Genomic DNA, 21,101 nt, shown 5'->3' with positions numbered 1-21,101 from the left:
AAACGTGTATTGTGGCGTCAAATTGTTGATTCAGTGTTATCTGTTTAGAAGTTAAATAAATAAATGAAATGAAATGAATGAACGATCTCAACAAATAGAGGTTATAAGCCATAGAGGACATTTGTCGCTGCAGTTCCCTTTACACTTGTTTCCAAACATGTTTGGTACACAACTGTCAAAACGTAGATTTTCCCTTCGTTCCCTTCGTTAGTGCCCTATCCTCGCCAGCAAAAGATGTTTCGCTAGCGACAATCTTGCTCTATACATAGTTTATTACCTCTATTTCTCAACGCAATAATAGGTAGGTATAGTTTTGAGTTTTGACAAAGAATAGATAGAACACCGCTGCCCCTTTTAATATCACTTTTTAGTTTCTGCCCCTTTAAATATCACGATTCGTATCGCTGGGTATCAAAAAATCGAACGATATTTTGGGGTTTATTTGCCCGGAAGTTAAATAAGATTTTAGAAATAGAAATGCATGCAATTTTACGTATATAAATGTCCGAATTGACGAATTTAAATGATTAATTGAACATTCAAACAAACTTTGATGTATATATGCTTCAGCAGCAAAGCATCCGTGTGAGATGAATAATATCAATACCGGCCGTACTTCACATCATCAAGAATCGAAGTCCAGCTGGACTAGCAGCAGCAAGCTCGACGGAAAGTCAATCATAGACAGAACATCACAGAGAACATGCGGGAAATGGACAATTCAACGAACAACTACCAAGTATTTTCTTTTTTATGAAGAAAACATCAGCATCCAGCGCTTCGCAAAAGTACTCGCTGCTTCAGCCATCGAATAATTCGCTGCTGCCGCTATTATGAATCGCACTGATAACAGTTTTCATGTAAAATCATATCAGCAATAAAATTTTCCAACGTAATAAGCGATTTGTGGTTTGATAGTACCAGTACGTTCAGATTATGAGCTATATCACTTGATATAGAGCATCTTGACATCAGTGTTTGTACATCTAGTTTTCACTGGAAATAATGCATATGGCATCTCATGTCAAGATTCGCTATATCAAGTGATATAGGTCATAATCTGAACGTAGTCTAAGCCTTGGAAATTCAAGAATAATTAATAACAAACGTAAAAATCCAGCAAATGGAAATCATTTTTCCTACGCATGTATTCCATAAACTGACCTTTTTTAAAGTATGTGTCAACTTTATGGATTTCATTTTGATAAACTATGTATTTGATAGATACACTTTTTGGTGATAATTCATTGGCTCTACACATACCCTTCATGAGTACAACCCCATTGCAAAAATCCATGTGGGTTGGCACATGAATCGAATGGTCTTTTTTTCATACGACGATTAAAGTCAATCAAAACTAATCATACAAATTTTTTGATGAAATATTAGAAAAACTTTGCAAGCAGTTTTCTCATTCGCATCGTTTTTACAGATGTGCTCGACTTGCAATTAGCGGCAGCAAGTTCGCTAGGTTCGCGGTTCGGTGGTCCAACAAACCTAACATTAACATAATTTCAAATCGACATATCGGATTGAATAAGTTTAACAATTAGCTATTCTTTGTATTTTATTTTAGCTACTCTGTTGTTTCGTCTTCCGCAACTGTCGATACATGTCAATCACATTTTGCTGTTCCCGTTCCAAGTTAATTCTGGTACCAATAGGCAAATTTTTACGTTTACCCTTAAGATTTACCTTCTGCTGGTCCTGAGCCTTTTTCTTGGGTTTCTTTTTCTCTGGTTCAGCATCCTCTTCCTCCGATGGATCTAACAATGAATGAAGCAATAATCGCTTCTTACCGGGCTAAAAAAACAGATATTCATTTACATTTTATAATTTGATCAAATATCCCAGCATTTAATTTACCCTTGGTGCCCCTTTCAGCTTATCAGCATTTCTTGGTTTTGTGTTCAAGGTAGGCGGTCCATTAACAACCTCTCCAAATGCAACCTTATCGACTTGATACTCTTCCAACAGCTTATCGTCCTCGTTACGTTTCTTTTCCTCGATCTTCTGCTTCTTCAGAGATTTCTTCTCCGCCAAAGTTAACTTTTTCTTTTCTTGCTTGACCTTTTTCTTCTTCTTGAACCCTTTTGTCTCCTCGGCCTTCTTTTTCAACAATTCATCAATCTCGTGGGTTTTGCGTTTCTTCAATCGAACAGCGCCGGTTGATTCATCTCGTTCGATATCGACGTTGAACTTGGAGGAAAATTTTGCCTCAATCACACGGTCCTGTTGAAGTTTACTGGCACGAGCCAGAAACGCTTCCTCTGGTTCTTTCGGTAGTTGTTTGACGACACTGTCACCGACCCGTAGTTGGCTTCGTTTGGGTTCGCGACGGTGCTTCTGCTGCTGATGGTTCGGTGGAGTGCGACTTTTGTTGGGATTGTGACTTTTGGTTTGCTCTTTCAGTTGGACAAACCTTTTGAAGCGGTTGGAAACTTCTTGTGTGTCGCGTTCTTTTGGGGGGTTGTTGATTTTATCTTTGATCCTTAAAACAAAAAAAATCACATCAGCATACAATACAATCATTCGTCCAATGAACGACGATCTACAGTCAACTGGTGGAAGCCGCATCAACGAATGTCGAATAGAGATAATACATATGTATATTGGGAATATGATTGGTTAAGGTGACACGTATAAATATATCCACATTGGCCTTTTAGGTGTGGTAACGGGGACAACTGGTTTAGTTCAGTTTATTGAGAATAATCACGTTAACTTTGATAGGGAGCCTACCACGTGCATTATAAGCAAAAGATAACGATATTCAACCGCTATTTAGATATTTTCCAAGGTTGGAAACTTTTTCGTGGCAATCACCCAGCACCGGGTGGTTGCGACAAAAAATTAATGGCATTATAAATTGCACGAATTCGTCTAGAATCGTTGCAGTCAATAGGAGAAACGATCTGGATGTTCAGCTTTAGCTAGCCCATCACAGTTTGCTTTAAAGCACAACTTAGGTGTCAGTTTATCCCCTACTTTCAATATTTGGCTTGAGAATGTGACCAGCAAGCGTCCTGCGAAACGCGAGACGCCTCTATCTAGATTGCGGCACTGGCTTGAAAATGAATCCTCCAAAAATTATAAAAATGTTTGTAAGGCTGTATAAATTGGATGGTCACATTACTCGGAGCCAATTCTGAAAAAGTGGGACGAGAATGTGAAGCCACCCTGCCGGACTAGATAATATTCAAACACATTGTCCCAGCAGAACGGTATTACTCATTACCCCCAAGGCGCATATCTTTGTTACATTTCCGCTTATTTAATATGCACGGTTAGACATGGGACAAAATTTAATATGTGATTCTCTACATCGCTGCTGAACCTCGTACTGCCGAGCTTCCCATAGTTGTTTGGTTGCAGATTTCCAATGTTGCTGGAACTAAACTAAGAAAAAAAAACTTAGGTGTACTTACGCGGCTTCTCTTTCAGCAAGCTTTTTCAACGGATCTCGAACTCCGTGCCGTTTCGGAACTGGAATCTTCCGGCGTTTATTCGGACCAAACACGGCCATGCTGCTCTGCTGATGATGACGATATTTTGGTTTTGTTGATTTGCTTTGTTTTGTTTATGTTCGAAAATTTCGAAAATGTGCGCTGATGACAGCTTTAAAGCCTACACTGAAAACCAAAACTACCCAAAAGTGGGTTGTTTGCACTCAAAACCGTGGTTTGCATACAATGATTAATCGATTCAATAATCGACAAGAATCAAGAGTAATCGATTAGTAACTAATCGATTAATCGGGATTTTACGACATCTCTAGGCTGGATCCAGGCACGCATGTTACTCTATGTTACTATGGTCACCAATTCTCCAAACTTCACAGTGATTTAGTGATTTTCATACCAAAAAGTTTTCTCCTCTAAGGAATTATAAACGCAATGGTAAGTTTTAATGCTGTTTATATGTTTATCATAAACTCATTTGATTTATCGAATAGTTTCCAGCACCGGAGAAACGTCGACAGTTGCGACAAACGGCTCTCTGTCGGGAAGTGGAAAACTCGAAGCAACACGAAAGCTTCCTCAAGGACTTCAACCAAATCCAACGTAACAGCCAGATTAGTTTACTGAAGCGGCAACATACGGCTCAATGTAGGGAACGGGATGCAAATAACCAACGGCAGCAGGAGGAAGCCAAAGAAGCTGTCAAATTGAAACAATTGCAGGAAGAGCAGGAATTGGCCATGCAGCTGCATGACGCCAACAGACGCCGAATCAACGAGGAGAAACTATCGCAACAGCTCCGGGAATCGAATCAAGAGCTGCGGGAACTCGAATCGAAACTAAGGGCGTAGTTACTAGAAGTTACTAGATAAAGATTGTCGCTTCGGTTCCCTTTGTTCTGCTTCTCAAACTCGAAGGATTACGACGCTAGCGCCTCTAGTTGTGAAACGCGCAATCGATCAATTTTAAATTGGTCGTTGAAGTCATGGTCGATGGAAATTTTTCTAGTGTTACGTCTGTTTGTCTGTGATGCAACCTTTAATCGCGGTCAAGCTGGTCAAGGCTTTTTCGAACAGTATGGTAGTTCCATCTACATGTGATATTTATTTGAAGCTTGGGAGCTTTTTTTACATATAGGTAAAAAATACCGTCTGATAAAACGGATAAAACTAAACAAAATCGTTAAAACTACGAGACTGGATCCAGGCACGCATGTTACTATGGTCACCAATTCTCCAAACTTCACAGTGATTTAGTGATTTTCATACCAAAAAGTTTTCTCCTCTAAGGAATTATAAACGCAATGGTAAGTTTTAATGCTGTTTATATGTTTATCATAAACTCATTTGATTTATCGAATAGTTTCCAGCACCGGAGAAACGTCGACAGTTGCGACAAACGGCTCTCTGTCGGGAAGTGGAAAACTCGAAGCAACACGAAAGCTTCCTCAAGGACTTCAACCAAATCCAACGTAACAGCCAGATTAGTTTACTGAAGCGGCAACATACGGCTCAATGTAGGGAACGGGATGCGAATAACCAACGGCAGCAGGAGGAAGCCAAAGAAGCTGTCAAATTGAAACAATTGCAGGAAGAGCAGGAATTGGCCATGCAGCTGCATGACGCCAACAGACGCCGAATCAACGAGGAGAAACTACGGCAACAGCTCCGGGAATCGAATCAAGAGCTGCGGGAACTCGAATCGAAACTAAGGGCGGCTTATGTGGCCAAAGGAATTGCCGCTCAAAAGGCAGAACTGGAGGCTAGACGGCTGGAAGAGAAGATTGCCGCCCAGAATGAGAAGGAAGTTCTTGAACAGCAACGGTTGGAAAATTTGGAATACATTCGGCAGTGCCAGGAAGAAGAAAGAAACCAAAAACGGGAGCTTTGCGACACATTGCATACTCAAATGAAAACCATTCAAAGGCAGAAACAGATAATGTACGAAGAGTTTCTCAGGGAAAAACAATATCTGGACGAGATCTGTAAGCGCCTTCAGGAGGAGAGATTTGCGGAGATCCAGCGGAAGTTGGAACTGCAGGAACGAACCCGTAAGGAAATGGAATACTTCAAGGAGGCAAAAGCGATCTGGCAAGAACGGCAGAAACTTGCGATGGCAGAAGAAAATGAACGAATTCGTCGTTTTCTGGAGCATCAGGAAGTCCAGGAGCAGATACAACGGGAAAGAAAACTGGAAAGCGCGCGATCCCGGGAAAAGCTAAACGAAAAGATGGTTACAAAGCTGCAGGCGGAAATCGTAAGTGTACAAACGTGTTGCGTCCTTCCTAATTGCCTTTTTTGTATAACACATTTTTAAGGCTGATTTACATTCATCGCAAACTTTCCAATGCTGAAAAAAAATATAATTAATTTCTTTTTATAGGACGAAGGACAAAAGCGCGAAGAACTACTACAAGACTTATATGCAGCCGAGCTGGACGAAAGACAGGAGGTTCGCATCCAACGTGACTTAGAGCAGCAACTCCGTAAACGCATCGAAGCTCGACTGGGCCTTGAACGCCAATTAACGGAGATCGAGTGCCGTCGGCAACGTGAAGCCGATGATGAGCGCAAATTCAAGGAGGATCAGCTAAAACTGTGGGCTGAACGAGACCGACTCGATCAGATGACCAACGAAAAACGACGGCTAAAGTTGGCTGAGCACCGAAGGGCCATACAGGAGCTACTGGAGGATCGCAAACGACAGCACGCCGAAGAAATCAAACAGTTGATGCAGCAGCAGAACATGTTTGAGCAAGAGGAAAAACAACGTCAGAAAATAATCGAAGAGGAACGAATCAAACTGTTGAAAGAGCATGTAACGGCCTTGCTTGGATTTCTGCCGCCTGGAGTATTACGCGAAAGCGATCGGGAACATATTCCATTGCCCAAACCAAAAAGCGAACTAAAATAAATATACATTGCCTCTGGTTTAAGTTACATCTTCCACTTGGCAAGGAAGATCCAAATGAATAGAATAGAAGAAATACCTATGTGGAACTTTTGTCTTTATTTGTGGATGATCGATACAAAATCCAAATAATTTTGCGCAGCCAAGAATGTGCAATTGTACATCAACGAATGAGAATAATAGATTTTTTCATTCATTAGATGGAAATGGAAATCTTACACTGATTATCAAAGAGACGTAACTTCAGAGAAAGAACTCTGATGCAAAGCGATACATAATCACTACGTTTACTATATACAACGGAGAAATACAACCGCAACCTTGTTGTTGTTAATACTATTCGATCAAACGTTGTAACGAAAGTTCTTTGGTACTTTGGGATTAGTACTTTGTATACAGTTATTACAGAGGAAACATTGAACACAATTCGTTGTCCGTAAACAAATAACACGTGTGATTGATATTGAACATAAACATATTCCTGTAATACAATGACATAACTTAGTTCATTGGAAAAATAGAATTAATCCATCTACATTGAAAAGAAAAACCCTTCTTACATTTCTGAAAGGTTATCAGTATGATCCCGCATTAAAGGTAAAGCATTCTGCAACTAAATTGTGCTTATTCTGCGTCTCGTATGAGGTGAGCCGTTTTGATTCAAGTGAGAAATGTCGATACCTCCCAATTAAATTACAAGTGAGACGTGTCAAAATCGGCAATTCTCGAGCCATTCGAGACGTAGAAAAAGCACAAATATCGCACATTGAACTAATATCTAATTGCAATGTATTTTTTTTTTGCGTTTAATGTCAATACAATGTAGATCCTGATGTGTCCATATGGACCAGATATTTTTCATCATTTTACAACCACCTACTAAAATGTGCCTATGTCATCTACGGACATGATGACTAGCCAATGCTCGTGTAGATCCAATGCCAAATTTAAATATTTGTAATAGCATGTGCATTGTATGTTGCGTGGCTGTGGTAGGTCGGGTACACTGCTTAGAATTTTGAATAACCCGAAAAATATTCCTCAATAGTGATTTAAAGCTCTTTAGAGGGCTATGTGTACAGCGCTCAAAATGAAAAAGGATTTGCGAATTCTTTCTAGCTAGACTGTGATGTTGAACGTTTGATTATATTTTTACAACTCTAGACTAAGAAAGAAGTTGAACAATTTACTCCAGAACTAACAATTAAGTTTATTAAGATCGAGTATCGAGCACACAAATTGGCTTATTGACAGTGCAGTATGTTATAAATTATTTTGTGTACCTGTAATTATATAGAGACCACTACTTCAACAGGTTCTATCAATTAAATCCGGCAAATAGGCAATTGTCCCTTTATTTTTTTGTTCTTGCGTTGATATAAGATATAAAACATTAGCTTTCATTTCCGCAGCTCCCGTTACTTCTCCTCACACCACTCGTTTTCCTTGCGAACCTGTTCCTCCTCGGCCGGCGTGAAGTCGTTTTTGATGTTGAACGTCTTTCGAATCTCCTCTGGAGTCTTGCCCTTGATCATGTTGGCCACCGTCTTGCACGTCACATCCAGCAGGCCTTTGATGTCCAGATAGTTTGCAGCCAAAATCAACTCAAACAGCGTGCCCTGGTCCACCTTGAGGAAATCCGCGTCCCACGAGCTGATGTCGTCGGTACGCTTCTCCTTGTTTTCGTCATCCTCGGCCGGGGCTGGATCGTCCTTGTGGTAGGTGGCCCACTGCAGCACTTTCCGCAGAATGGCCGAGTTGACATTGGGCAGTGGGACTACTTCGTCCTCGCCCTCATCCATACCCAAATCCTCCAACATTGTTTTGATCGTTCCGGAACATTTGGCGATCTGCACGTCCGTATCGAACACCTCTCCGTCAGATGATTGCAACTTAATGTTTGGCATTATGTTCGATAGCTATTTATAGCACTGTAAAGAATGAGCATATATTTACGAGCCATTTTACATTTAATTAGGTCTTGTTACAAATATCGATTAAATTCCTGGGAAACGGGATACACATACGACAATGAAAATCCAAGATGGATACGTTCCCAAAACTTACCTGTTCAAAACTGACTGAAACTTGTGATGAGTTATTAGTTTTCAATAAAATCGCAGATAAGTTACCTGCTAGAAACGAAAGCTATTTTTGCTTTACCACGCAACAGCAAACGCGAAAATAGAGTAAGAAAATGGAATTTTTCTTCAGCGACACACAAAAAACGATGAAAATTGTTGGAGGTTGCCAGATCTTTTTTCCCAAAAGGTCTTTTTATCTGACAGCTTCCTTACACGGAAAACGTCAGTTTGGGATTGTTCAAAAGTTACGTCAAACATTTCTCGGATACTTATTCAAAAGGACGTATGTGATTATGTAAACAAAAAAAGATTGCAACGTCGATTTGTCAAATCTCGAGCAACATATGATTAGGGCCGAAAAACTAACTTTGCTGAACCGAGAAAAATGGGGTTCAAGTTTTCTATGACTAATTTAATTCATTTATTGAAGTAGAAACACATTTCATTGCCAAAACCATGTCACTGCTATACGTAAATGGTTATATTATTACAGCAGATTAAGATTAATTGAAAACCCGTTCGAAATCGACAAAATTTCAGCTAAAACAAAAATCGCGCCGTTTACTCGCATTACCGGCAACACGTCTGGGTTTTAAGTCGTTTGCTCAAAGCTAATAACAAAATCGGATTTGTTTTGATTTGTTAGCCAGAGCAGTTCTGCTATGCGATATATCGAAAACCTAGTAAGAATATACATTTTATAAAGTGAACGGCCTAAAAACCAAAGCAAATATTCCGCATGGTAGTTAAGGGCGCCAACAAAGGACTTAAAAACCACTATGGTGCAAATGGTTCATGAGACGTTCACTAAAAATAGCAATAAAAATGTGTTTCTTAAGAGATATCGAGTACGGAGTTTTACCTAGGATGAAGAATCATTTACGAAGCAATCGTTTATGCCAGAAAATCAAAAATCATGGTTTTGGTTTATAAGCCGTAATCATATGTTACGCGAGAAATCTTATGGCACGCCCACGTAAACCATCACCACCGATTGGTAGAGTGAGCCTTCGACTACCTGGTCATGGTGTTGGTGTGCGTGGGCGTGCCATCGGATTGGACAAATCGACGTTTGAATATTTGTATACAAAATCACATACGTTCTTTCGAATCGCCAGTTCGCCTGCGGACTAGTCTCTGATTTGACGTTTGTGGAGGTCAGGCTTTGAATCCAAAGGAGAATGAGCAAATCTCTCACTTATCATGTCTGTATCCAGCTTTCCACGCATGGTTCCGCCCAATCCAAATCCAATCCAAATCCAATCCTAATCCAATCCAAATCCAATCCAAATCCAATCCAAATCCAATCCAAATCCAATCCAAATCCAATCCAAATCCAATCCAAATCCAATCCAAATCCAATCCAAATCCAATCCAAATCCAAACCAAATCCAATCCAAATCCAATTCAAATCCAATCCAAATACAATCCAAATCCAATCCAATCCAAATCCAATCCAAATCCAATCCAAATCCAATCTATTGGCGCAGTAACCATCGAATTTCGTATAGATCATAGTATGTCATCGTTAATTGTCTAGCTAATAAATCAGTCTCTACTATCATATCAAACCAAGGTTACGGGCCCTAGCAGTTGCTAAGGAAACGACTCTGTTTGGAAAAGTGAAAAATTTTTCACCGCGAGGAAGGTTCAAGAAGAAAAGTTGTCCTCATCAAGATCAAGAAAAATAATGAATCCTGAAGATGCAAACGGACCTCAAGATAACTCCAGGAATCAAGGAAACGGATCTCAAGGCGGTTCCAGAGGACAAGGCAGCGTTGGCGGTTGTGTTCCGGGCAGTTCAGTTTCGTTGCCGGTAAGGGAAACTCTACGTGGTTCGGAGAACTACAGCTCCTGGTCTTTCGCGACCAAGATGATCCTGATTAAGGAACGTACGTGGTGCGCAGTGAAGGACCAGCCGGCAGTAAGCGACGAAGTTTCCGAGCAAGCCCTGGCCACGATATGTCTGAGCATCGATCCCAAGATCTACGCCAAAACCGCAAAGGAAGCTTGGGATAACCTGCGTGATACCTATGAACACTTGGCTAGCGAGTTTGCTGATGAAGGGTCTACCGAAGCAGTACGAACCGATGATTCTAGGATTAGAGTCGTCGGGTATGAAGCTTACGGCGGACGTTGTCAAGGCGAAAATCCTGCAGGATGTGAAAGTCGGTAAGGATTGCAAGTCAGGTGATGGTGCGTTCTATAGTCATTCAAGACCGGAGCCTAAATTGATGGATAAGTCAGCGGTGAAGTGTTTCCGGTGCAAGAAATCGGGACATTATGCATCACAGTGCCAGAGGAATCCCAGCGAGAAGAAGGACAACCGTGAAGTTCGTGGGAAGCCAAGCGGTCATGCCGCATTTTTCGCGGCGTTTAATGCAGTCCAGTCGGCGAAGGACGATGTCGATTGGATTTTCGATTCCGGTGCAACGACGCATCTGTGCCAGATCAGGGAGCTCTTGAGAGAAGCGGAGAACGTGTCGGCTAGCATCAACGTTGCAAATAGTACTGTAGCGGTCGTCGTCGCCAAGGATGTCGTCGATCTGGAAGCAGACATAGGAGGTACGTCGTGTGAAATCTCTATGAAGAATGTCCTGTGCGTTCCAGATTTGGCATTGAACCTACTATCCGTGAGCAAGATGTGCGAGAGCGGGTACCAGGTCATGTTCGACAAAGAATCCTGCAAGGTTGTCAGTCCCACGAAGGAAGTAGTAGCAGTGGGAAAGCAATCGGATGGCCTGTATAAGCTGAAGCTGGTCAAGAATCCGTCAGTGCACGTGGCACGAGAGAGAAGCAGTTTTCAACTGTGGCATCGAAGATTAGGACATCTTTCGGCAGGTGGCATGAAGCGACTTGAAGCCATAGCGACTGGAATGAAGTTTGAAGAAGGAAATTCCCTGAAATGCGTTCCGTGTATCCAAGGCAAGCACCAACGGCAACCGTTTAAGGCGAAGGGTCACCGGGCTGGTCAGTTGCTCGAGCTGATTCATTCTGATCTCTGTGGGCCAATGGAGACAGCGTCGTTGGGAGGAAGCCGATACATCCTGACGTTCATCGACGATGCAATCAGGAAGGTGTTCGTCTATTTTCTGAAATCGAAGACGGATGTGTTAGAAGCGTTTGAAGATTTCAAGTCGTATGCTGAGAACCAGACGGGAGAAAGGATTAAGCGGATCAGAACGGATAACGGCAAGGAGTATGTTAATCGTGCGATGCGGCGGTGCTTGCGTCAAGCAGGAATTCACCACGAAACTACGGTTCCGTATAATCCGGAGCAGAATGGGCTGGCAGAGCGGATGAACCGGACGTTGGTGGAGCGCGCCAAAAGCATGATGTTCGATGCCGGGCTGGAAAAGCGATTCTGGGCGGAAGCAGTAGCCACTGCTTCTTACGTCGTCAACCGTTCACCGACAAAAGGTCTACCAGTCACTCCCGAGGAAAAGTTCACAGGTAAGCGTCCTGACCTATCCCATCTGCGCATTTTTGGAAGCGAGGTCATGGTGCATGTTCCCAAGGAGAAGAGACGGAAATGGGACGCCAAGTCAGAGCGGGGCATCTTCATGGGCTACAGTGAAAATTCGAAAGCGTACAGGGTGTACAATTTCAAGACTCAAGATGTATGTAGCAGTTAGTCGTGACGTAATATTTCTGGATGAAGAACAGATTATTCGAAACGAAGCGAGCCCCTCGACGGAAGAAGTACCTTTCGAAATGGTTGTGCAGAACGAAATGGAAGTTGCAGAGGAACAGGTCGTAAACGGTGAAGAGGACGAATTGCAGGCGCGAGATGAAGAACTTAGTGAATCCGAATCCGAGGACTTCAGAGACGCCGACGATATGCTGGTCGATGCCGACCTACAACCTGCTGCGCTCCCTCCACAAACAGAGGACCCACGACAGTTGGTAAGGCGCAGTTTGAGGGAGCGCGTAACCCCAGGCAAGTATCGTGATTTCCATTTGGGCTTCAGTATTCTTCCTCACGGTACTTCCCAAACTTCACAGCTTTACGGTACGTCAGATGATGCGAGCGTCGAGCCCGAGACGTTTCAGGAAGCGATTACGTGCGAGGACAGCGGTCGTTGGAAAGATGCAATGGTGGAGGAGTACCGAGCGTTGCTGAAGAATCAGACATGGGAGCTCACCGATCTGCCTGGTGGAAGGAAAGCACTCCGCTGCAAGTGGGTGTATAAGGTGAAGACAAATCCCGACGGATCCATTGAAAGGTATAAGGCTCGTCTGGTGATCAAGGGCTACTCCCAAGTGGAGGGCGTCGACTATGACGAGACGTAGTCGCCCGTGGTTCGGTATGCTACCATCCGTTATTTGATGTCGTTAGCCGCCGGTTTGAACCTGAGGATTCACCAGATGGACGCAGTGACCGCGTTTTTGCAAGGTGAGCTGGGAGAGAAGGATATTTATATGGAGCAGCCAGAAGGTTTTGTCAACCCCGCTAGTCCGAGAAGTGTCTGTAAGTTGAAGAAAGCGCTGTACGGACTGAAGCAAGCCAGCAGGGTTTGGAACCAGAAACTGGATGGCGAACTGAAGCGGTTCGGACTGGCACGATCTAAATTCGACACGTGCGTCTACTACCGTATTGAGAATGGACAGATCCTGATTGTGGCGGTGTATGTTGACGACCTAACAACCAGCGCTGGGTGGACGATCTCAAGAAGCAGGTTACGGCGAAGTTTTTGATGAAGGATCTCGGATTGGCCAACAAAGTCCTTGGAATCCAGGTGACGCGGCAGCAAGGTACTGTTTGCTTGGATCAGGAGCATTACATTCAGCAGTTACTAGAGAGGTTCGGCATGGACGGCTGTGATCCAGTAGCAACCCCGGCGGACCACAACCAAAAGCTGACAAAGCAGATGAGTCCTGGCAGCGAGGAAGAACGTAAGCAGATGCAGAAAGTTCCGTTCCGTGAGCTTGTAGTAGGTCTCCAGTTCCTGGCGCAAGGCACGCGTCCGGACATTAGCTTTGCCGTGAATGCAGTCAGCCAGTTCTGTAGCGATCCGGGCAAACCCCACTGGACAGCTGCAAAGCGCATTTTGCGGTATCTGAAAGGGACGAAGGATATGAAGATTATCTATAGCAAGCAGGCAGATGAGCGTTTTTCTGGCTTCAGTGATGCGGACTGGGGTAACGACGTCGAGACGCGATGGTCTATCACTGGATATGTTTTCATGAAGTCCGGCGGACCGATTTCGTGGAATTGCCGACGACAGTCTACAGTGGCCTTGTCAACGATGGAAGCCGAATACATGGCGGTATCGGCAGCAGCACAAGAAGCAATCTGGTGGCGCGGACTACGACAGGAGTTATCTGGAGTGGCCGAGAAGATCACCATCTTTTGTGACAACAAGAGCGCGATCCACCTTGCTGAGCGAGAAGTCGGTTACTCACCACGCAGTAAGCACATTGACATTCGTCATCATATGAAAAAAAATATTTCGTAATATTTCAGCGCGATCCACCTTGCTGAGCGAGAAGTCGGTTACTCACCACGCAGTAAGCACATTGACATTCGTCATCATATGAAAAAAAATATTTCGAAATATTTCGTGCGTGAGAAGATCGAGGAGGACATGATCGGTTTGGTGCACGTTGGCAGTCAGCAGCAGGTAGCAGATTTACTAACGAAGGCGGTGCCGGCTCCCAAATTTGAATCGGAAAGACGTGTCATTGGAGTAGCAAGAATTCTCGGTTAAGGGGGGATATTGACGCAGTAACCATCGAATTTCGTATAGATCAAAGTATGTCATCGTTAATTGTCTAGCTAATAAATCAGTCTCTACTATCATATCAAACCAAGCAGACGTGTTCATTCAATTGACCCAATACAATCCAAATCCAATCCAAATCCAATCCAAATCCAATCCAATCCAAATCCAATCCAAATCCAATCCAATCCAAATCCAATCCAAATCCAATCCAAATCCAATCGAAACCCAATCCAAATCCAATCCAAATCCAATCCAAATCCAATCCAAATCCAATCCAAATCCAATCCAAATCCAATCCAAATCCAATCCAAATCCAATCCAAATCCAATCCAAACCAATCCAAACCAATCCAAACCAATCCAAACCAATCCAAACCAATCCAACCAACCAAACCAATCCCAAACCAATCCAAACCAATCCAAACCAATCCAAACCAATCCAAACCAATCAAACCAATCCAACCAATCCAAACCAATCCAAACCAATCCAAACCAATCCAAACCAATCCAAATCCAACCAAACCAATCCAAACCAATCCAAACCAATCCAAACCAATCCAAACCAATCCAAACCAATCCAAACCAATCCAAATCCAATCCAAACCAATCCAAACCAACCAAACCAATCCAACCAATCCAAACCAATCCAAACCAATCCAAACCACAACCAAACCAATCCAATCCAACCAATCCAAACCAATCCAATCCAAACCAATCCAATCCAAACCAATCCAAACCAATCCAAACCAACCAATCCAAACCAATCCAATCCAAACCAATCCAAACCAATCCAAACCAATCCAACCAAACCAATCCAAACCAATCCAAACCAATCCAAACCAATCCAATCCAAACCAATCCAAACCAATCCAAACCAATCCAAACCAATCCAAACCAACCAAACCAATCCAAACCAATCCAAACCAATCCAAACCAATCCAAACCAATCCAAACCAATCCAAACCAATCCAAATCCAATCCAAACCAATCCAAACCAATCCAAACCAATCCAAATCCAATCCAAACCAACCAAACCAACCAAACCAACCAAATCCCAATCCAAACCAATCCCAAACCAATCCAAACCAACCAAACCAACCAAACCAATCAAACCAATCCAAACCAATCCAAACCAATCCAAACCAATCCAAACCAATCCAAACCAATCCAACCAAAACCAAACCAATCCAAACCAATCCAAACCAATCCAAACCAATCCAAACCAATCCAACCAATCCAAACCAACCCAACCAATCCAAACCAATCCAAACCAATCCAAACCAATCCAACCAATCCAAACCAACCAAACCAACCAAACCAATCCAAACCAATCCAAACCAACCAAACCAATCCCAAACCAATCCAAACCAATCCAAACCAATCCAAACCAATCCAAACCAACCAACCAAACCAACCAAACCAATCCAAACCAACCAAACCAACCAAACCAATCCAAACCAATCCAAACCAACCAAACCAATCCAAACCAACCAAACCAAACCAAACCAATCCAAACCAATCCAACCAATCCAAACCAACCAAATCCAATCCAAATCCAATCCAAACCAATCCAAACCAAATCCAAACCAATCCCAAACCAACCAAACCAACCAAACCAATCCAAATCCAACCAAACCAATCCCAAACCAATCCAAACCAACCAAACCAATCCAAACCAATCCAAACCAATCCAACCAATCCAAACCAATCCAAACCAATCCAAACCAACCAAACCAATCCAAACCAATCCAACCAATCCAAACCAATCCAAACCAATCCAAACCAATCCAAACCAACCAAACCAATCCAAACCAACCAAATCCAACCAAACCAATCCAAACCAATCCAAACCAATCCAAACCAACCAAACCAATCCAAACCAATCCAAACCAATCCAAACCAATCCAAACCAACCAAACCAATCCAACCCAAACCAATCCAAACCAATCCAAACCAATCCAAACCAACCAAACCAATCCAAACCAATCCAAACCAATCCAACCAATCCAAACCAATCCAAACCAATCCAAACCAATCCAAACCAACCAAACCAACCAAACCAATCCAAACCAACCAAACCAATCCAAACCAATCCAAACCAATCCAAACCAATCCAACCAATCCAAACCAATCCAAACCAAACCAAACCAATCCAAACCAACCAAACCAATCCCAAACCAATCCAAACCAATCCAAACCAATCCAAACCAAACCAATCCAAACCAACCAAACCAATCCAAACCAACCAAACCAATCCAAACCAATCCAATCCAACCAAACCAACCAACCAAACCAATCCAAACCAATCCAAACCAATCCAAACCAATCCAAACCAACCAAACCAACCAATCCAAACCAATCCAAACCAACCAACCAACCAAATCCAAACCAATCCAAACCAATCCAAATCCAATCCAAACCAATCCAAACCAACCAAACCAATCCAAACCAATCCAAACCAATCCAAACCAATCCAAACCAATCCAAACCAATCCAAACCAATCCAAACCAATCCAAACCAATCCAAACCAATCCAAACCAATCCAAACCAATCCAAACCAATCCAAATCCAATCCAAATCCAATCCAAACCAATCCAAATCCAAACCAACCAAACCAATCCCAAACCAATCCAAACCAACCAAACCAACCAAACCAATCCAAACCAACCAAACCAATCCAAACCAATCCAAACCAATCCAAACCAATCCAAACCAATCCAAACCAATCCAAACCAATCCAAACCAATCCAAACCAATCCAAACCAATCCAAACCAATCCAAACCAATCCAAACCAATCCAATCCAACCAAACCAACCAAATCCAAACCAATCCAAACCAATCCAAACCAATCCAAACCAATCCAAATCCAATCCAAACCAATCCAAACCAATCCAAACCAATCCAAACCAATCCAAACCAATCCAAACCAATCCAAACCAATCCAAACCAATCCAAACCAATCCAAACCAATCCAACCAATCCAAACCAATCCAAACCAATCCAAACCAATCAAACCAATCCAAACCAATCCAAACCAATCCAAACCAACCAAACCAATCCAAACCAACCAAACCAATCCAAACCAATCCAAACCAATCCAAACCAATCCAAACCAACCAAACCAATCCAAACCAATCCAAACCAATCCAAACCAAACCAATCCAACCAATCCCAAACCAACCAAACCAATCCAAACCAATCCAAACCAATCCACAAACCAATCCAAACCAATCCAAACCAACCAATCCAAACCAATCCAAACCAACCAAACCAATCCAAACCAATCCAACCAATCCAAACCAATCCAAACCAATCCAAACCAACCAAACCAATCCAAACCAATCCAAATCCAAATCCAAACCAATCCAAACCAATCCAAACCAATCCAAACCAACCAAACCAATCCAACCAACCAAACCAATCCAAACCAACCAAACCAATCCAAACCAATCCAAACCAATCCAACCAATCCAAACCAACCAACCAATCCAAACCAATCCAAACCAATCCAAACCAATCCAAACCAACCAAACCAATCCAAACCAATCCAAACCAACCAAACCAATCCAAAACCAACCAAACCAATCCCAAACCAATCCAAACCAATCCAAACCAATCCAACCAACCAAACCAATCCCAAACCAATCCAAACCAACCAAACCAATCCAAACCAATCCAAACCAATCCAAACCAACCAAACCAATCCAAACCAATCCAAACCAATCCAAACCAACCAAACCAATCCAAACCAATCCAAATCAACCAAACCAAACCAAACCAACCAATCCAATCCCAAACCAATCCAAACCAACCAAACCAATCCAAACCAACCAAACCAATCCAAACCAATCCAAACCAATCCAAACCAATCCAAACCAATCCAAACCAATCCAAACCAATCCCAAACCAATCCAAACCAATCCAAACCAATCCAAACCAACCAAACCAATCCAAACCAATCCAAACCAATCCAAACCAATCCAAACCAATCCAAACCAACCAAACCAATCCAAATCCAATCAAACCAATCCAATCCAAACCAACCAATCCAAACCAATCCAAACCAATCCAAACCAACCAAACCAATCCAAACCAACCAAACCAATCCAAACCAATCCAAACCAATCCAAACCAATCCAAATCCAATCCAAACCAACCAAACCAACCAAACCAACCAAACCAATCCAAACCAATCCAAACCAATCCAAATCCAATCCAAACCAATCCAAACCAATCCAAACCAATCCAAACCAACCAAACCAATCACCAATCCAACCAATCAAACCAATCCAAACCAACCAATCCAACCAACCAATCCAAACCAATCCAAATCCAATCCAAACCAATCCAAACCAATCCAAATCCAATCCAAACCAATCCAAACCAATCCAAACCAACCAAATCCAATCCAAATCCAATCCAAACCAATCCAAATCCAATCCAAACCAATCCAAACCAATCCAAACCAATCCCAAACCAATCCAAATCAATCCAAATCCAATCCAAATCCAATCCAAACCAATCCAAACCAATCCAAATCCAATCCAAACCAATCCAAACCAATCCAAACCAACCAAACCAATCCGAACCAATCCAAACCAATCAAAATCCAATCAAAATCCAATCCAAATCCAATCCAAATCCAATCCAAATCCAATCCAAATCCAATCCAAATCCAATCCAAATCCAATCCGAATCCAATCCAAATCCAATCCAAATCCAAACCAAATCCAATCCAAACCCAACCAAATCCAAACCAAATCCAATCCAAATCCAATCCAATCTAAATCCAGTCCAATCCAAATCCAACCAATCAACCAATCCAACCAAACCAATCCAAACCAATCCAAACCAATCCAAACCAATCCAAATCCAACCAAATCCAATCCAACCAATCCAATCCAATCCAACCAAATCCAATCCAAACCAACCAAACCAATCCAAATCCAATCCCAAACCAAGTCAATTCCAAACCAACCAACCAATCCCAAACCAATCCAACCAATCCAAACCAATCCAAACCAATCCAAACCAATCCAAACCAATCCAAACCAATCCAAACCAATCCAAACCAACCAACCAATCCAAACCAATCCAAACCAACCAAGATCCAAACCAATCCAAACCAATCCAAACCAATCCAAACCAACCAAACCAATCCAAACCAATCCAAACCAACCAAACCAATCCAAACCAATCCCAAACCAAACCAAACCAACCAAACCAACCAAACCAATCCCAAACCAACCAAACCAATCCAAACCAACCAAACCAACCAATCCAGACCAATCCAAACCAATCCAAACCAATCCAAACCAATCCAAACCAACCAAACCAATCCAACCAACCAAACCAACCAACCAACCAAACCAACCAACCAAACCAATCCAAACCAACCAAACCAATCCAAACCAATCCAAACCAATCCAAACCAACCAAACCAACCAAACCAACCAAACCAATCCAATCCAATCCAACCAACCAATCCAATCCAACCAATCCAACCAATCCAACCAACCAAATCAATCCAAACCAACCAAACCAATCCAAACCAATCCAAACCAACCAAATCCAAACCAACCAAACCAATCCAAACCAATCCAAACCAATCCAAACCAAATCCAAACCAATCCAAACCAATCCAAACCAATCCCAAATCCAACCAAACCAATCCAAACCAATCCAAACCAATCCAAACCAATCCAAACCAATCCAAACCAACCAAACCAACCAAACCAATCCAAACCAACCAAACCAATCCAAACCAATCCAAACCAATCCAAACCAACCAAACCAATCCAAACCAACCAAACCAATCCAAACCAATCCAAATCAACCAAATCCAAACCAACCAAACCAACCAACCAAACCAACCAATCCAAACCAATCCAAACCAATCCAACCAAATCCAATCCAATCCAAACCAACCAACCATCCAACCAACCAAACCAATCCAAACCAACCAAACCAACCAAACCAATCCAAACCAATCCAAACCAATCAAACCAATCCAACCAATCCAAACCAACCAAATCCAATCCAAACCAATCCAAACCAATCCAAACCAATCCAAACCAATCCAAACCAATCCAAACCAATCCAAACCAATCCAAACCAATCCAAACCAATCCAAACCAATCCAAACCAACCAAACCAATCCAAACCAAACCAATCCAAACCAATCCAAACCAAACCAACCAAACCAACCAAACCAATCCAAACCAATCCAAACCAACCAACCAATCCAACCAAACCAAACCAATCCAAACCAATCCAAACCAACCAAACCCAACCAAACCAATCCAAACCAATAACCAACCAAAACCAACCAAACCAATCCAACCAATCCAAACCAATCCAACCAACCAAACCAATCAAACCAATCCAATCCAAACCAACCAAACCAATAACCAACCAAACCAATCCAAACCAATCCAATCCAAATCCAATCCAAATCCAATCCAAATCCAATCCAATCCAAATCCAATCCAAATCCAATCCAAATCCAATCCAAATCTAATCTAAATCCAATCCAAATCCAATCCAAATCTAATCTAAATCCAATCCAAATACAATTCAAATTCAATCCAATCCAAATCCAATTCAACAACCTTCACATAACAACCTTCCGAGCACCAAGTTGCCGCCTCACTGTTAGTTATTCAGCACTTCCACAGTTATTCCATGTAACCGTTTTTGCATTCGTGTATCATGAGGCTAACACGATGATGCTTGTATGGCCAGGGAAGTCGAGACAATATTCAAACCGCAAATTGCCTAGACCGGTACCGGGAATCGAACTCAGCCACCCTCAGCATGGACTTGCTTTATAGCCGCGCATCTTACAGCTAGGCTAAGAAGGGTCCCTCATTGTATCCTATAAAAAACTGTACCTCATTGAACCAAAAAAACTGTATCG

General features: G+C 42.3%; 4 protein-coding genes across 6 annotated transcripts; 2 read left to right on the top strand and 2 right to left on the bottom strand.

Moving 5' to 3' along the window:
* Positions 1–1,554: 1,554 nt before the first annotated feature.
* On the bottom strand, positions 1,555–3,582 carry LOC134209511 (nipped-B-like protein B). Its single transcript, XM_062685494.1, has 3 exons — positions 3,429–3,582; positions 1,867–2,491; positions 1,555–1,803 (listed from the first exon to the last, which is right to left on the bottom strand). Exons 1-3 carry the CDS (start codon positions 3,524–3,526, stop codon positions 1,573–1,575), a joined length of 954 nt encoding a protein of 317 aa, XP_062541478.1. The 5' UTR covers positions 3,527–3,582; the 3' UTR covers positions 1,555–1,572.
* Positions 3,583–3,757: 175 nt separating this feature from the next.
* LOC134209519 (meiosis-specific nuclear structural protein 1-like) lies at positions 3,758–4,348 on the top strand. Its single transcript, XM_062685502.1, has 2 exons — positions 3,758–3,899; positions 3,956–4,348. The coding sequence occupies exons 1-2, from the start codon at positions 3,897–3,899 to the stop codon at positions 4,310–4,312; spliced, it is 360 nt and encodes a 119-aa protein (XP_062541486.1). The 5' UTR covers positions 3,758–3,896; the 3' UTR covers positions 4,313–4,348.
* Positions 4,349–4,609: 261 nt separating this feature from the next.
* Positions 4,610–6,400, top strand: LOC134205634 (meiosis-specific nuclear structural protein 1-like). Its single transcript, XM_062681062.1, has 3 exons — positions 4,610–4,767; positions 4,824–5,717; positions 5,844–6,400. The coding sequence occupies exons 1-3, from the start codon at positions 4,765–4,767 to the stop codon at positions 6,372–6,374; spliced, it is 1,428 nt and encodes a 475-aa protein (XP_062537046.1). The 5' UTR covers positions 4,610–4,764; the 3' UTR covers positions 6,375–6,400.
* A 1,156-nt stretch (positions 6,401–7,556) lies between these two features.
* LOC134205635 (S-phase kinase-associated protein 1-like) lies at positions 7,557–8,639 on the bottom strand. Of its 3 annotated transcripts, none has more exons than XM_062681063.1 (2): positions 8,439–8,639; positions 7,557–8,302 (listed from the first exon to the last, which is right to left on the bottom strand). In XM_062681063.1, exon 2 carries the CDS (start codon positions 8,276–8,278, stop codon positions 7,790–7,792), a length of 489 nt encoding a protein of 162 aa, XP_062537047.1. In that variant the 5' UTR covers positions 8,279–8,302; positions 8,439–8,639; the 3' UTR covers positions 7,557–7,789. The 3 variants fall into 3 exon arrangements, with proteins under 3 accessions (XP_062537047.1, XP_062537049.1, XP_062537048.1); XM_062681065.1 differs by having other exon boundaries at positions 8,504–8,639; XM_062681064.1 differs by lacking the exon at positions 8,439–8,639 and adding an exon at positions 8,360–8,383.
* Positions 8,640–21,101: the final 12,462 nt, after the last annotated feature.

This window comes from Armigeres subalbatus, chromosome 1, assembly GCF_024139115.2.
Source record: "Armigeres subalbatus isolate Guangzhou_Male chromosome 1, GZ_Asu_2, whole genome shotgun sequence".
NCBI classification, from domain to species: Eukaryota; Metazoa; Arthropoda; class Insecta; order Diptera; family Culicidae; genus Armigeres; species Armigeres subalbatus.
The sequence above is the reverse complement of the archived record's forward strand: the minus strand, read 5'-3'. Positions and strand labels throughout refer to the sequence as shown.